Source organism: Quercus lobata, chromosome 5, assembly GCF_001633185.2.
Source record: "Quercus lobata isolate SW786 chromosome 5, ValleyOak3.0 Primary Assembly, whole genome shotgun sequence".
Classification (NCBI taxonomy): Eukaryota; Viridiplantae; Streptophyta; class Magnoliopsida; order Fagales; family Fagaceae; genus Quercus; species Quercus lobata.
The window spans coordinates 652,723-670,779 of NC_044908.1; the positions used below are offsets into that span (position 1 = coordinate 652,723).

At 35.2% G+C, this 18,057-nt stretch overlaps 2 protein-coding genes across 3 annotated transcripts; both read left to right on the top strand.

Moving 5' to 3' along the window:
* Positions 1 to 2,937: 2,937 nt before the first annotated feature.
* Positions 2,938 to 8,165, top strand: LOC115989019. Its single transcript, XM_031112665.1, has 8 exons — positions 2,938 to 3,770; positions 3,860 to 3,924; positions 4,010 to 4,108; positions 4,565 to 4,612; positions 5,357 to 5,426; positions 5,569 to 5,640; positions 6,734 to 6,862; positions 7,819 to 8,165. The coding sequence occupies exons 1-8, from the start codon at positions 3,564 to 3,566 to the stop codon at positions 7,960 to 7,962; spliced, it is 834 nt and encodes a 277-aa protein (XP_030968525.1). The 5' UTR covers positions 2,938 to 3,563; the 3' UTR covers positions 7,963 to 8,165.
* Positions 8,166 to 8,918: 753 nt separating this feature from the next.
* LOC115989022 (mediator of RNA polymerase II transcription subunit 9-like) lies at positions 8,919 to 15,230 on the top strand. 2 transcript variants are annotated; one of them, XR_004091747.1, is made up of 7 exons: positions 8,919 to 9,342; positions 9,429 to 9,491; positions 9,625 to 9,705; positions 10,136 to 10,194; positions 10,284 to 10,364; positions 14,646 to 14,785; positions 15,001 to 15,230. XR_004091747.1 is itself a non-coding variant. In XM_031112668.1 (6 exons), exons 1-5 carry the CDS (start codon positions 9,037 to 9,039, stop codon positions 10,339 to 10,341), a joined length of 567 nt encoding a protein of 188 aa, XP_030968528.1. In that variant the 5' UTR covers positions 8,919 to 9,036; the 3' UTR covers positions 10,342 to 10,364; positions 15,001 to 15,230. The 2 variants fall into 2 exon arrangements, 1 of the variants encoding a protein (XP_030968528.1); XM_031112668.1 differs by lacking the exon at positions 14,646 to 14,785.
* The last annotated feature ends 2,827 nt before the right edge of the window (positions 15,231 to 18,057 follow it).

Genomic DNA, 18,057 nt, shown 5'->3' on the forward strand with positions numbered 1-18,057 from the left:
ATCAATCTTGGTAGGCATTTTGCATTCTTGCAATAAATTTGGAACAAATATTACATTCAAACGCTTTCTTGAAACCTATAAACTCAAAGGAAGCCAGTTGAATTTGGTATATCTACACACCATCTTTCTTTTATAAAGTGAGTATAATACATACCTTTTGATTTCTTTTTATTTTTGTTCTGTTGGTTTAAAGAACAAATGGAGAATTAGGCGTAAAAGGCATTAATATAGACGATACAATCTTGGCCATCTTGGAATACGTAAGGCAAATCGATGCCAACATTTCGGCTTCAAATTCTATCCATTCAGGTAAAAGAGCCAAAGAGTTTAAGGCAAGATGGAATTAATAAAAGGAAACAATCTTATGGGGAGGATAATAGACTTATTTATTGGAGATTGATCTGCTGATAAGCCCGAAAAGAAAATGAATCAGGGTGAGGTGAGGAAGTCTACTAATGACATTAGGCATCACGAGAATTAATGAAAAGATGGAGAGGCCTTAGAGAGCATAAGGGTGATGGCAAAGATACAAAGGAACATAAGGTTGACGTAGAAAAAGATCGGCTAAACGATAAGGACGAGGCAGTCAAGCTAGCTGATAATGATGGCCTGATAGGAATGAAGGAGACGATGTAATTGATTATTTAGGCCACTTCGAAGGGTGGTGATGGTAAACTATGAACTAGTCAAATTAATAAGGGAGCAGCTTGTGTCCAGTGTCAGTGATCATTGGACACGTTGCGATGCGGACACGTGTCCGTATCCTAACGGGTCCAATGGCCATTGACCACTGGACAGAAGTCAGATCCAATTAATAGTGTCTTTTCAAAAAAGTTTCTACATAATTGTTCGTCCATATTTGTTTAATTCTTGGATTGCATTTGATAACAAATGCCCATTTAGTTTCTTGAATTGCATTGGATAGGCATGTATCAACTCTATATTCGTATTTATGTTTGTCTAGACTCTGGCAATGATATACACTGTACACATAGAGTGCATTGTATAATTTGTATTTGATGCATGTCATCTTCTTACTTTTGTTTTAGGCCTCAGATTAGTTATAATTTTATTAATTCATGTTGGATTATTCTACGTATTTCTGTTATAACACTGAATACAGCCCAAGCATGTTGGTTTAAAGTTTAAAGTTAAATTGAATTTCATGTTAATCTTGTTTCTTAAGATCATTTCCACTTGTTTTACGGCTTATGGCACCAGGCATACATGCAACATGGACTGATTTTAATTGATTTGTATAGTTTGATAATCAAGCATCTTTCTATTAGTATGTCTTGCGTCATTAATTTGACAAAATATGAATTATGAATTTTGGCTTGATAGCAGTTGGTAGCAATTGGTTGTGATGGTATAAGGTTGGGCTCTCTTTTTGAGTTTTTTCTAGTCGCAGTGGTAGTGGTATGCAAAGATTTGGTCTTGAGTGAGATCGTGGTTACAAACTAAAGTAGGAGGAGGGAGTTGCGTTTTTACAAAGAGTGGAAAAGAAGTTTTCTTTGGGTATGACTGAAGTTTGAAAAAGGCCTAAATGCCTTTGGTTTTAAGCCGGTTGTTCTTAACCTGAATACTAGCCACAAGGCCCCAAAAAATGAAATTGGAAGCCCGAAATCCATGGTTTAATTGGGGAGACTTGAAAAAAGAAGAAGAAAGGCACTTTATGTGCCAAAAAAAAAGAAAGTATATAGTGTACTTGATTGTGCAAAGTGGAGACCCAGTTGAATTTTTATCTCAGTTTAAGTTCAAGTTCACACCAAAATCAGCCGTTTATTTCAAGGCAGAAGACAAGTTGAAGCCCGCGAGAATTTTAGACACGCGCATACCACAAGTGATATATGTGACGAGGCTAATATTGATGGCCATTTAGGCTTGTCTCATGGCTCTTATGTATTTTTATAACATTTTAGTTTCTTGCACGACCCAACACCATGCAACCTTTATGGAGATTTAAAAGAGTGTGGTTTGGTGGGTACGATTGGGTCTATTTAAGCCTTTTCATGAACTTAGAACATGGATTTTACTATGTGAGCTAGGGCCATTTGCGAAATCTGGTATTCATCAAATGAGTCTGGGAAAGTGCAAACAATCAAGCTTGCCCAACAAATTTCCTTACAATGATTAGAGTAGGTCCTTTCTTTATCTAAGATAAGGGCCATAAGGCAAATTTGACCTTTACTATTTGTTTAACAACATGGGGTCAATAACTTTGCTTCTTTTTTCTTTTTCTTTTTTTTTTTTTAAAAAAAAGATCTAAGATAAGGGCCATAAGGCAAATTTGACCTTTACTACTTGTTTAACAACATGGGGGTCAATAACTTTGCTTCTTTTTTCTTTTTCTTTTTTTTTTTAAATAAAAAAAAAAAAAAAAAATTCTAAGATAAGGGCCATAAGGCAAATTTGACCTTTACTACTTGTTTAACAACATGGGGTCAATAACTTTGCTTCTTATGCAAAGACTAATACGTGGTAAAATTTTCAAGCCTACTATAAAACCTCACATCATATCTTATAAAAAAAAAAAAAAAACCTTCCATTAGTACTAACCAATACTCACTACACTTAGCCCTCTCAGCAAAGTAGTACAATATTAGGCTTGAGAGTGAACGTGGCAGCATAGTAGAGTCATGTCTCTCTCACTTTCTCTCAATTTTTTTAATATCTATTAAATTCTCAGTCTTGCTATACGTGTAAGACGATATAGGTTTAATGCACTATTCATGTTTATCCATCATTTTGGTGTTTAGCACTTTAGGTGTGTTCTTTGTCATGCAAAATTAACCTTTATTTATTTTATATCGGAATTTTGGACTCGACCCTTCTCGTTTCATCACATTTTAAAGAATCTGAGGAGCGGTTGGGTTAGTTTTTCTTATGTCTTTCCCGAAATCATTCTCAAGAATGATAGTAGAAGCAGTGGGCCCCAGTTGGGCCAGAAACAGAAGCAATTAGTGGACTTCCATCGTGGGATAGGATTAGAGCCTTTTTTATTCATGGAACTGAGTCACAGTCCACCAAGTCTAACAAGTGTTAAGTGTGTAGGCGTGGGCTTCTATAACTAAAGTAAAAGCGCGTCGCGGCTTCGCTTTTTGTTAACACTTAACTGTTTTCGGTTTCGGGTTTCCCCGTCTCTCTCCTCTGTTTAGGTTTAGTGATGTCCCACTAGTACTTGCACTACACACTACCTAATTAAATCTGAACTGCAACCTCGCCGACTCTGCCCAGATCTCTCTCTCAAAATTTTTTTTTTTTTTCTATTTTTCATTTTCCTTTCTCTATTCTTATTTTTGTAAAAAAAATAAAAAATTCCATTGACTTTGTCTAAATATTTAAAGTAACAATATTGATATTACTGACTTGGAATATACAGATCCACGATGATTGATTCCTTTCCTTACTCTCAAATTCAAAAATTTAATTGAAAATACATAATTAGATATCAAAGTCTAGTGTGTAGTGTAGGCTGCTTTGCTTAGTGGGGTAGGGTAAGGGTTTAAGGGGCTAAGGGGCAGAGCAGAGGTAAAGTTTATATTTTTTTTATTTTGGTAAACATGAGAGCGAGATTGGTAGTGTTCCCGATTAAAGGGAAGAATTGGTGCTTCACTCGATCAATCAACGACTCGCTTGCTTCTACTACTTTCGGCTCAGGTCCTTCTCAAACACCTTCTACACTAAGAGAACTTTGGCGCAGCATCTCCTCCAATTCCAAACCCTTTAACGCCAATGCGGAACTCCTCATCGATTTCGTCTCTCTCAAGGTCCCTCCTTTTTCACCTTTTCTCTTTTTTAGATTCATCACTAATCTCATTGATTCTCACCTTTTCTCTTCTGGGTTCTTTTCAAAAAGATGAATAACGCTTGGATTGGTCTAGAAAAAGCTCCTCAAGGAACTCTCAAGAACAAGATTCATTTGTGAGCTTCCTTTACTCCTCATTCTTTCTTTTGACCTTACTGTTTTCTTTCTTTACTCTCGAGTTTTATATTTATATATTCATAGGTTGGGACTGCGGCTTTTGTCACGGGTTAAGCCCTCTGAGATATTCTTGAAGTCTATATCTAAGGAGATTACAGATGTTCAAATTACCTACCCGTCAAGGTTTCATCTTTTTCCACGTTTTTTGTTTCTATGAAAATTAAATGTTTTTCACTTCATTATTCTCTATGCAATCATTTTTGGGTTTTTACTGAGTTACCCACTAAACCAATCATTCGCATTGCTTGTTAATTGTTATATCCAAATTAAAAATGAAAAATTAAACCTTTTTTTGCTATACTGTGTGTTCTACGGTTATAATTCTTCTACATTTCATTACTGGCTGATATCTAATCTGAAACAAAGTTGGCAAAGAGGCATACACTACGCAATTATGTTCTTGCAAATAACATGTTAATTCAGTTAATGTTACCACTTTTAGCCTATCACTAATAATCATATGGAGTTTACATTTTTTTTTAACCTGTTATAGTATGCAGGTTCAGAGCTCTAACTTTGTTTCTTTTTGTATTATTTCTGTAATCATGCTCTTTTTACACTGTTCTTACAATCTTGCAGTTTAAATGCACGACTTGTGCGTAGAAGGTTACGGCATATTGCCACGAGGTAATTTATTTTCCCTTCTTTTTCTTGTCTATCTGATAAGTCAGAAGTTGAAAATTACTGCTAGCTTTGTTTGTGTCACCGCTTCTTCTCTTTGGTAATAAACTAGAGTTTGGTTGACCCCCAAAAGATACTCTTTTACCAGCTACATACCACTAGATTCTCCAATACCGGAAATTAAAAGCAGTGCAGACCTTGGATTTCTGAATGAATATGTAGGAAGATAATGAATGCTAATGAAACTTTTTTTATATTCCTACCCAATCCCTTCCTCGTTGTTTCAAATTTTACCAGACTTACACTCCATGTAATTTTTTCATAGTCCTGCTTAACCTCCAACCTTTTAGACACTCATCATGTGAAAAATTATCTTATGGAGCAATGAGTGGAATTGAGTAGAGAGGCCAAAAAGAATGCACATACCCCAGTTAAAGTAGTTTGAGGCATTATATTCTTGAGTATTTCTGTGATCTTTTTAGCCATTTTGTTAAAGGGCATGTAGAGTAGGGGCAAATTTTTTTCAAGGGCTGCTGAGCTTAATTTCCTCTAAATGACTTTAAGATCCATTAGTAAAGCTTCTTGGATAATGACCCTAAGAACTAACAAGCTCATTTGCTTATTGTTTCATTTATATTTGTTTCTTGTAGATCTGTTATATTTAATTTCTGATTGGATGAAATTGATTTAGATTTTATTGTTTTTCTACAAGTGGTGGACATTTGATATGAAGTGCTATCTGATTATCAGGGGAAATATCATCCACAAGAAGTACTTCTATGGTTCAGTTGCATTGCTTCCCTTGTCAACTGTATTTACTGTACGTATGTGTTTACTTTCACTAAGATTTTGGATTCTCAATTTTTGAAGTTATATACATCGAGACATCTCAATATCCATATTATTTTTTCAAAAGCATTACATCATAATTCTTACATGTTTTATTTCTTATTCTATTATAGGTTTTACCTTTGCCTAATATCCCATTCTTCTGGATTTTATTCCGGACTTACTCTCATTGGAGGGCTCTCCAGGTGTGTTCACGTCCTTACATATTGCGACTTGCAACCTAATTTGTTTTATGATGCATGCAACAATCTAAAAGTACGTTAGGGAAGTTCTAAAAAATGGGACTTGGAGTTGCATTCTTCACGTGCTAATACTTGCAAGTAACAGCTATATTGTAAATCTGTTGAAATATTTGTTTTTTCCTATTGAAACTCAACTTAACACAACAAATATTTATCCCAAAAGTTTGGATGACCTTACATGAATGATGCCTTGAAACCCTGCTCTAATTAGGCAATTATCACTTAGAAACTATGCACTAGAATGTCTTTTTCATGGGTAGTCTTAAAACATGTTTCCCTAATCTTTGTGGCATATATATTACTTCAATCATGTGTGCACCCAATGGTCTTAGGATAGATGAGAAAAATTGGATTTTGACATACTTGTATGCATGTGTATATGTAACTAATTTCCACTTTTTCTAAGAAGAATATTTGTATCTACAACTGAATTCATGTGGCATGATGTTTCTTGGGCTTTCAACCATATTATATCAACATAGTAGAGAACAGGTAGGCCTTATAGCTAGCTACCTTGTAAGTTGTCATGTTAAATATAAATTAACGAATGCACTAGTAAAGGAAGTCATTTGTTTCAACTTTTAAGTTGACTAGCAGAAGAAAACGGTTTGAAAACAGCTGGCAAAAAGTATTGTCCCATAATATAACAGAGGATATACAGAACTGTACCAGATCCTCCCAAGTGGTGGATAAAAAGGTTTCCTTCAAGGCAGTAGATTGTAAGGCACTGCTGAGTTCATTTGAGATGTATGGGGATCATCACATAAGTAATTTATGTGTTGCCTCTAGATGTTGACTTTCCTGTTTCTATCATTTGCCTTGCCCCTAGTTTTTAGTTTTTCTTTTGGATGGTGTCACTGTTGACCCCAGTGTTAGTTTTAAAATATTTTGGAGCTCATTTAATATCAATGTTTTGGTTCTGTGGCTGTATTATGCATGAATTTACATTTCCCTCTTTATGTCTTCTTATTCTTATCTATCAAAAAAAACAAAATGTCTTATTTATTTTATTTTATGTTTTTATATTGTCCTCCAGGGAAGTGAGAAGCTCCTTCAGCTTGTCTCAGATAGCTCTTCAACTCTCAACTCTTCTACGGGGAATGAGAATGAAACCAAGCATGATGGCTCTAAATATGGTATCCATAATTCAGTTGTTTCTCCATGGGTAAGTTAATGACCCCCGTGGGTTGCCCCAGGCACCCCTTTGTTTATTACCAGTTGTCTTGACATCTATCTTTGTATCATCCATTATTTTGTTGCTTTGACCATTGATATTTGAAATTTTTATATGGTCTCCATATGCTGGGTTAGATCTGACACACTATCTTTGAGGCTTGTTTGGTGAGGACTTTTTAGGTTAAATCTTAAGCTTACGGAGCAAGGGTCTCTTTGTTCCCTAGTGGTGCTACGTGTAAGCATAGAGGGGAGGACATGAACCACTTGTTTCTTCATTGTGACATGGCGAGGGATATGTGGTCTCCTGGGTGTTTTTTGGGTGATGCCTTTTTCAGTGTTGGAGTTGTTGGCGTGTTGGATCTGGTGGTTTGGTGGGAGAAGTAGTAGGGAGGTATGGCACACTGCTCCTTTGTGCCTCCTTTTGTGGTGTATTTAGAATGAACATAGCCCTTGATTCTTTGAGGACCAAGAGCTTAGCGTGGTGAAGCTGAAAAGAGCTTAGTGTGGTGAAGCTGAAATATCCTTTTCAGTACAGGGGTTATTAGACTTTGCGGAGTCCTTGTACATTTCTTAGTTGCTTGCTGTTTTTTTTTTTTTTTTTTGGGTGTTTTCTTCTTTACGCAGTCAGTGTATTGGGATTGCCTTCTGTTATAATGAATTTATTTACTAATAAAAAAAATCTTAAAAACTGTAATAAAAAATAAAAATAAAAAAATTCTTAAAAACTGATTAAAGCCTTCTTTTTATACCTTGTCATTGAATTTACCAAACCAAACAGGCAATTGATATGCCAACTATGGTAGCTGGATTATTTGAATTTGTCTTAATTCTATATAACAATTCGGCATATGTATAATTGGAATGCTTTGGACCAATTAATGTTAATATAGACTTCCATTGGGGCTGCTTTTGCTAAAGTTTGTTAATATCTTTCTTTGTAATCAGGTTTTGCAACCATCAAAGGAACTTGAAGAACTTCTTCATCGTGTAGATGGGCATGACGGTCTTAGTAAATGTGCCATTTCAGATATTTGCAAGATCTTTGATTTGAACACCAATGATGTTCTAAAGTACAGGGATTCAATGTAGTTAATATCATTGTGTCGTTTGCCATCTGAATTGCAATTGTCAGATGGCATTTCATGGAAATGAAATACACTTTCAATTTCTTTCCCTTCTTTTGATATTTGTTCTTGGAATAACTCTTGTAACCTTGAACGAACAGAAGAAATTTTGAATATACAAGAAATGCTTGGATCAAAGTATCCAACCATTCAAGGTTTTTCCTGATACTTGAAGAGGGCTCATGAATAATATTTGATTGATCTTCTTGAGGCTTTGTATTTGCTAAAGTGAAGGCTTTGATAAGAATGGAAGATTGTGTTTGCATTTGGTAAAAATGGATGTGATAAAATAGAGGAGACAAAGATTGTGATAAAAAAAAAATAATAATAATAATAAAAAGACTGTTCAAACCTGAACAAATTAGTTGGAGGAGCGTTATCAAAAAAAAAAAAAAAAAGCTTTACAAATCAGTTCGGGGGAGTATAGAGATTCGTTGGGGTAATATATAGGGTCCGTTTGGATTGAATTTATTGTTACTGAAACTGAAAACTGAAAACGCGTGAACAGTACTGAACAGTGCTACTGCAGTGCTAGTTGTCCCTGAAACGCGTGAAGTGAGGGGAAAAAAAAAAAAAGTGGAAAACGCTGAATCCAAACGGCACCATACTATATATAAAATAAAGAAAATTTATTTTTATTTTTATTATAATTTTTTTGAGGTAATAAAAATTAATTTATAATAGTTAATAGTAGTTTTATTAGTGGTATTTGATGGGATGAGAGTATGTTGATAAAGAGAAAGTTAATTTAGAAAGACAAAATTGTAATTGACCAAATTTAAAGGTGAAATAGGAGATTTATTGCCATAACTCAGCTAGTATTGGCAGTGTTGTCTTCTCATTTTTCTCCTCCTTATCTTAAAAAAAAAAAATAAAAAATTCCCATAAAACTAAAAGGAGTACAAATTATCGACTATTTTAAGGGGTGTTTCATCAATTCAAACCCCAGTGACACTAAAAATTTTGACCGACAAAACAAAGGCTGCTTTGCAACCTTCTTGTGTATCTGAATAAGAAAGAGTGAAGAGAGAGAGGAGAGATGGATAATTTCAACGCAGGAGGAGGAGGAGGAAATTGGAGTATGATCCCATCCATCCCGACCCACAGCCACAGTAACACCTCTACACCTTCCAATCAAGACCACCTTTACCTCAATCCCCAGCAACCACAACCACAATCACAATCACAACAGTTTCAACTTCATCCACAACAACAACAACAATTGCACTATCAGCAGCAGCAGCAACAACAACAGCGTATCCTTCAACAACAACAACAGCAGCAACAGCAACAACAGCAACAGCATCAGCACCAATCACTCGCCTCTCACTTCCACCTCTTACATGTACATGTACCCCTTTTCTTTCTTTCTTTCAATACCCTAACCCCTTTACATTCTTATTTACAGCTCTATTATGTTGGTGGTTACAGATGGTGGAGAATTTAGCGGAAGTTATTGACCATGGAACCAGGGACCAGCAATCAGATACTTTGGTACTCTGCTATTGCTACGCCTTCTCATGTCTATTTTACTATTTTCTTTTCTAATATTTTGCAAAATCCTTTTTTTTTTCTTTCTTTCTTTCTTTTTGGGGGTTTTAATTAGCATATGCAATTGTTATGAAAGGTGGCTGAGTTGAACACCCACTTTGAGAAGTGCCAGGTGCTGTTGAAATCAATTGCGTCTTCAATTCCCACCAAGGCTATGGTAATTGCCAACTCTTTTTTTTTTTTTTTTAAATCAAAGTTATTTATTTTATCCCCTTGGGTTTTATATGAATTTATGTGATTTACGAATTATTGGTGGTGTTTGATTATATGGTGTTTGCTTTTCCATGTTATGTGCATTGTAGAGTATACGAATCCATTATTTGGAATCAATTGTGGTGAGAATGGTTCAACGAACCATGTTGAGTTGTTCATTTACAATGCGTTTCTCAAGTCTAAACCATGTACATAACCTATAATGTAATGCGGGCTTATTCAGTTTTCATACTACATTGGAGGATGACATTGTACCGTTATTATTATTATTATTTTTTTTGGCATAATCAAAGATTTTTATGGGGTTCATTTTACCTTTTGTTTTAGTTTGTTTGTGTATTTGGGGAATTTGAGAGTTATTGTTTTGTTTGCAGACAGTTGACAGTCAGAAGCGGAAGCTGGAGGAAAGTGAGCAGTTGTTGAATCAGCGGAGGTCTGTATTGCTTGATAATTTGAAATTTGTTGCAATATGTGCTTTAATTCAATATGTATTATCTATTTATTAATTTATTTCATTACCAGGGATCTGATTGCAAAGTACCGAAGCTCTGTTGAAGGACTTATCAAGTCCGAGCCATAACCCTATCACCCTTGTTTTATGTGGTAAGATATATGTCATATTTTGTTTAATGGCCGTGTAAGTTGAATGGGGACTGAATGCTAAGTAAATGACATCAATTTTTGCTTTAGTTTTAGTGACTATTTTTGGTCCTTACAAGTTACATAAGATTTTTTGCTAAATGGTCTTCTTGTTTCTTGATGACCTACTTTGGCCTTTTCATCTTAAAAGTTATTCTTAGGAAACAAACTGAAACATAAATGAAGAAAGAAAGCTGTTTGGGGTTGGAGTTTTATTGTTTTTGAGAATAGAGGTATGTGGTACAACTTCTATGACATTGGACAAATTGGAGAATTTGTCTACATATGCTTGTGATTGGTTCAGTGTTTTGGTACGTAAAAGAAAGGGCTTGATTTTGGTTTATAAGGAAGAAGAAAAAGAGAGGTTTTTATGGTGTTAAGGGGTTGTATGAACAGTAAACATGAACAATACTATAAGAAATAGAAGAAGAAGAAGAAAAGAGAGAGAAGAACAAACAAAGGACAACATGCCTTAATGCTCAAAACACTCAATAATTTTATTACTTGTCTCCATCTCACTCTTTCTTGTACTAGTAGTATTAGGACTCCTAGTGGTTACTTGGGTCTGTCTTGATTTCAATAAAATCTTTATTACTTATCAAAAAATGACTCCTAGACCCTAGTAGTATAGCACCCATAGTTTGACTAGTAAACTAAAAACCTAATAAAAGACTAATTTGGATCCAAAGAAAATAAAATCTTAGTTAGGATTTTAGAAAATTTTAGGCTCAATTAAACTACCAAATACCCTTAGTTAGCAGGAATTACAGAGACTACAGATTTGCCCTTGACTGCAAAAGTGACCATAACTAATAAAATTAATACCCAAATAAAAAAACTACTATAACCATAAAAGACTCATACGTAAACCTTTAAAACCTCACAACTTTTACTTCATTTGGACTTCACACATGGACCCAGTAAAATAATTCTTGAATAAGCAAATTTGCATAGTAATGGCTGCATCACTCTAATGGACTTTGTTCAGCTGAGCTAGCTGGTGTAGTGACAAAGCCAATTGATGGTATAATCTTCAGCCTGAATAAGTGTACTACCATCATGTTCTTTGATGCAGAATGCATTTGGGCCTAGATTGTAAGGGCTCACCTTTTTGAGCTTTTTCTTTAACTTATTTTCTGTCTGTGAAGTTGATTGTCCAGTCTGCTTGTGTATTGCAGGATGCATCTGACTTTGCGTGAAGTTTTGATTTTTCAAATCCCAGTTTTGTGATAAAGTTTGAGATGCAATTATTTCTTTTATATTTTTTGGTCTGCTTTTGTAGAATTTTCTGAACGGATTTTTTTAACAAAAAATTTTGTTTTCCCTATATGTAGAATAACAGAGTTTTCACTTTTCGCAACAACATTTACCAATTTTTTGGAATTTTGAAACAAATATATTAAAGAAGAATCAATTTATGTGTATTTGAGTCCCTTTTTATTATTAACAAACAAAAACAGTATAGTAGAATGTTAGACACTTAATAATTACAAGGATAGAGCACTAAAAGTAGGAGAGGCAAAATGAAAAAAAGAAGAAAAGTAAATGCAAGTAAATAGCTGAAAATCATGGGATTCCACTTAAGGAGCACAAAAGTTTATCTTCTGCTTCAACTTCCTTCTGCACTTCTCAAAATAGTATTTCTGGCACAACTCGATATTGTAGATTGTGGAACATTCCTGGTAGCACTTCTAGATCTTCAAAAACCGCACATCTCTGGTACGATGGTCACTCCACAAATATAAGTGCTTGTAGGGTATGGGGTGTAGGGGGCAAGAGTCAGGGTTTAAGTCTCCAGGAGGGAGCTTCACACACATATATACTTAGATTATTCTAGAGTAGAATTCTATCTTGTATTAAAAAAAAAAAAAAAAAAAAAAAAAAGCATATTGCAACTTACCCACCTGTAGTTTGGTCGAAATTTAAGTTATCTATCAATGGTTTAAAATTTGACATTTATCTATCCAAAAAAAAAAATCCTTCAAAAACAGCCAAAGTCTCCCAGCCTACTTTTTGTTTATGGTGTAATATATTACAAATCCTATCCATATGCAAAAGAACTAAAGCTTCCCTATAGCCCTTCCTTCAAATCTCATAAAGTGTCACTCTGATAACAAGGACGATCGCCAGGTTTTAACGGGCTAGGAGAAACACCCATTTAACAGTCTAGAGCCATTTCAATCTTTGCAAATAAAAGCAGATCCTTTCCAATGGTATTTTTTTCGAATTTCAAAATCCCCTGCAATCATTAATTCCTATATTTACCACATTATGTGAGGAAGTAGTTTCAGTCTCAGTCGACCTAAGGTTAACAAGCTTTTGGGAATGAAGCAGTACTTGACTAGTACTTCAAATGTTGCCTTCAAAACAGCACTTTAAAAAAAACTAGAATTTTAGTAAATCCCATTGTTGGAAAGATTTTCCAGTCAAACAATGATCCTCTGTGCAATTGAGTGCAGTTGAATCTCATCAGCTGAATCGATTGGCCCGATCCAAACCAAATAGTCTGCATGTAGTCACAATCCAGAAAAAGCTGATCTAAGGTTTCCTATGCATTTTTACAAAAAGGAGCATGAAGTTTCAACAGGAAAATTTCTATGCTGTAGTTTCACTTTGATGGTTTACGCGTTATTGCTAAAGAGCTGCCACATGAAAGTAATTACTCTGAAATGAATTTTAAGACGCCACAGACTAGTCCTTGAAAGAACAAACCGGTGCATTAGTTGTGAATTCCATCCAAGTTCTTATTTATCAATAATTGGTAAGTCTTCTTAACCAGATATTAACCAATCACCTTTATGCAAAATGGCAAGATTATAGTGCTTGGAAAGCCAAAATTTGAAAAGCATTGATTTAGGATGTTCCGAGAATCACCACTGTGATACTGCTTCTTAACAAGTCCAACATTCCAGCTACCTAAATCAGGGATGATCAAATCATTCACTGTATGCATCTGGTTATTTGACACCCTAGATAAAATCTGTAGCTTTGGATGGAATTGATTAGCGTTGTTCAAGTCAATTTCCTTACCTGATCCAATTTGCCACTGAGGTTGGGTTAATAGGATGCCTTGACAGGAGATAATTCCCTTCCATTTCCATGTAGCACTTGGCTTTGCCTTTGAGTCCTAAATGAAATTTTGGTTCTTAAAGTATTTACTTTTAAGTGCCAATCCTAGCAAAGTTCTTGGCTTCTGAACAATTCTCCAAAATTGCTTTGCAAGGAAATATTCAGACGCTAATAGTGGCTCCAATGTCTTACTGCTAGTTTAATATCATGCAGATAAATGACTTTTCAATGGATGTCTTGGACATTGCTGAGGTTAAAACCTGGTTTATAAGCCCTGTATCTGCACACCCTTTATGTTGTTATCAGAGTGCTTAAGGTATTAAGTTCATGTTCTTTTACTGGGAAGGTAAATTTTCGTTAGATGGAACATGGAAGAGATGAAAAGAGCTCACCAAGATCTAATCCTGGTGGTCATTCTTGTGATATATATTTTTTTGTTGGTAAGTTACACATTTGGTGGGATTAGAACCCATGATGTCACCCTCCACCTTACTTTATTATAATGAGTAACTCCCTCAAGGTATGGGCCAGTGGGACCACCCAAGGGGTAAAACCCTGGACGCCTACACACCCCCATTCTCCTCCTTACTCTTACAAAAGGAGAATAGGAGGTGCCATTCTTGTAATCACCATTTCCTTGGTGTAATAAGCCCAAGCTGCAATCCAGCCCAATAGCATCACTATGCATGTGTGGAAGACAAGACATGAGAGTAGGGTCAAGAACGTAGTGCAAGACTATGTCTAACCAAGAAATGTTAAATCGATTGTTACAAGTAGTTGTATGAGTTGTTAGTTAAAAAACCGAACTTTAGCTTTTCTTGGTGTTAGCTTTGTATAATCCTAGTATAAATACTAGGCAAACGTGTACTCAAGGCTTATTATGAAAGTTGATGCAAATTTCCCTATTCTCTTCCTAGACTCGCTTCTTATTCCTTATTCTTCTTTTCTTGGAGGGTGACTTTATTCGAGGCAGTCACTGACTAGTGACTACCTTGAATAAATTCAAACCCCTTACCCTTTCCCCATGCACTTACCATTACTACAAAACATTTCATCTCCCAGCCATGTGCACCACAGGCAGTTTCATTGCACTTATATTGGTCACTGTTATCTCCAAATAGTGCTTGCAACTTTCGCTTAAGATATTGGTTAGGGTTTCCTTCAATTCGACCTCAGGTTTGCAAGAACAACGTTTCCTGTCTGTTCTTACCAAGGAGTGGATCTTTTCTGCTGAATGTCATTAACTAGCCTTTCTTGGCCATTTTGTTGGCAGACTCCTTCAATAACATAATATCCTCAAGGCTTTGCAATTTCAGGTAAAAATTATGGATGGGGTTGATTTTATGGTTTTAGGATTTCTGTCAATAAAGCATCGATGCCTTTGTAATGAAATTGCAAGAACACCTAATGTTTCCTAGGGATGATTTTAGATATAATTGTTTCTGATTTCAAAGTCAGATATATTTTGCTCACATAAAACTTGTCTGGAGATAATATTTAATGTTTTCTCTGCTTGGCATTCTCATTTCAGGTCTAGTTGCTTTCAGAGCATTCTGTACAAGCTCCCAAGTTCTAAAGGAAAGCCAGAGGTCCTAGAACTGTGGGATTAGATTTGTTTCTGCAGTTCTTCATGTGCTATGTTGTTATTGTGTTTACCTATTAACATGTATGACAGCTCCATGAAATGGTCATTGGTTGATCCAGATTTAATGAGACACTTTGGTGACCTAAAAGCTTATCTCCAAATTGCTTCTATTTATTCTGTCCATCTTCGCTAACAATGTCGCCACAGCATATTATTTTGAGTAATGGCTTTGGTAGCAGTGTTACGATGAGGTTTCATTAGGGTAAAATCAAAAGTTGTAAACGGTACAGGTTGTAAAAAGTCATTTAATAGGCAATGACCATAATTTTTTTTTAAAAAAAAATTTAAAAAGCACAATAGTTTGTGTTATGCAAGTGACATATTTAACTTGAAACTAGTTTGTAACTATGTGCATGTGTACATATACAATTAAGAGCGCACGCGCGCACACACACACACATATATATAAGTTTCTACCTAGTTGTAAAGGCTAATAAATTTGAATTAAGGCTTTTTTATATTTTCGAGGTTCAGATAAATGAATTGAGTTGAATTTGTTAAAGATGGGATGTAAAACTCATGTTTTACACCATCCAATAAGAGATTGTCATATCAGTATTTTACTTAAAATTCAATACATCCTATCACATCTAATAACATCTCAATTAACTCCCAATTTTGTTGGATTTATATATGGGTATTAAAATTAATTAAGTGTGGTTGTGCTCATTCTTAAATTTGTGATAAGATGATGTTGCATATAAGAATTGGTGAGATGCCTGGTCGCCCTCTAGAGGAGGTGGCACATCCAAAATGGGTTGGTTAGAGTTGTGGCTTGCTGAGCTTTCTGCAGGCGGAACAACCCTACCTCTACGTTCTTATTAGCGGCACCACCACCATCGAGTTCAATTGCAAGAGGTTGGGGCTGTGGAACAGGTGGTATTGGCGCTTGGTAGACTCCCGGGCTTGATGCACCAGAAGCTCCTGACGCCACCATCATGTTAGCCGGAGTCATCTTAGTATTAAACAAACCCCCAATATCCGCCAAAAGGATTCCTCCTATAAACCCGATCCTTTGTAAAAAAAGGAGAGCCCCTTTGCAAGGATTAGGGATTCCATTTTAATGAAAACAAGATTCAAATCCAAACCCATGATAAGACACCAAAAAAAAAAAAAAGACCAGAATTAAGGTGACAAGATTCGAACCTATGGCCCTCTATACCCAAAACAGATGCGCTGACCAAATTGCACTACACCTTGTCTCAGCCCCCGGAGCATATAGATCCACCCGATCGATGAACACTTGCACCGAACTCGCCTATCCTTTTGGGCATAGGGATGCGAGAATCAATCCAAGTAATCCACAGCTTTTTTTTAGAAATTTTGCCTCCAACAAGATAGGGGCGACCTTCACTCTTCCTCTTACTTCCTAATCCTAAAAGCTCACTCTCGGCTACCTATCCTTTGGACCCTTTGCCTACTTAGAAGTGGATTCAAACCATTGACACAAGAATTTTCAGTCCTTTGCTCTAACCAGCTAAGCTACCTGAACCACTTTCCTAAAGTCTGTTTTCTTCACCGAATAGCGCCCTACCTTACCACTTGACTAGTAAGGGAAAAGCCCTTTGCTAAGAAAATATAGATAGGGCTTTTTTCGCTTGTTCATCAAGCTTTCGAGTAGCTCTTTCAACTGCCTTCTAATCTCCCAACATGTTCAAGAACCGAGAGCAGAAGAGAACATGGGGTGAAGCCAAGCCCTTACCTGCCTGAATGGAATGAATATCTCCTTCGTCTGGTCGAGAAAGGAGGAGCCCCAGGAATTGGACTGTGACTCTTCTATTAATATATATGACTAAGCAATCATTCATCCACTAATCTCTTATTTGATTGCGCAATCGATTTTTAATTATGTTCATTGCTGAAAAAGCTCTTTCAACAGTAGCTGTTGCAACTGGTAAGATCAATACCAAAGTCACTAATGATTAAACCAATGGATATGAAATATTCTTTTTCATTTCTACCATCTTTTCAGCAAGCTGTTCAATTTCTTTAAGTGTTGAAAACTCTTTAATGGATCACATGTCATGGATGTATGTCTCAAGTTGGTTATCGAAGAAAGAAACTTGAACGGTTGAAAAAGTATGCAAATGTATTAAGAGTATGCATATTTATGAATATTTGAATGTGTGACTTAAAAACCCAACTTGAATGCTTTTAAAAATTGCACAGAAACTCTGAGATCCAAAGAAAGTGACTGGTTTGAAAAGAAATTTTTTTTTTTCTTTTTGATGGGAGGCGTGCCTTGATTGCATTATATATAGTTTATTTGTTTAGAGTTCTACGCTAGTACTGATTTCAATTCCGTGTAGGTGTAGCAAAGTTGTTGTTGTTGTTTTTTTTTTTTTTTTTTTTTTGTTTAATCATTACCAAGTAGGACACACGGTTTTATTGAATAATGTGAATTCATTAAATAGTCGACTTCTACAGGCGGCTTGGTATAAACCATAAAAAAATTCTACAGGCGGCTTTGTCTAGCCTATCAAGATTACTAAGTGGGATCCATTGATTTTATATATAGAATTGTACTACTACTAGGTGTAGAACTACAACTAGAAAAGCTGGAAAGGTAACGTGAATTCACTTTCACTTCACTTTTGTGTAGGGGCAAATATGGCATTTTCGGTCATTAATAGTTAAAATATTTGAAAGTTCAACGTATGGTATTTTTATAATATTTGACTTTCTTAAATTCGAATTTCATTTCTCAAATAGTAGTAAAATATTAATAGTGGTAAAACATTATTAAATAACGATATTTAGTTATTTTTGCCATCATTTCTTTATTTAATTTAAATATTATTTTTTTATTATTTTTTTAATTTTTTATAATTTTTTAAAATATTTTTTTATTCATTTAAACTATGTTTTTACTCATAAATGTTAATAATAATTTATCATTTAAAATTTTTTATAAAAATATTGTGATATAATATTGCTTGTTTT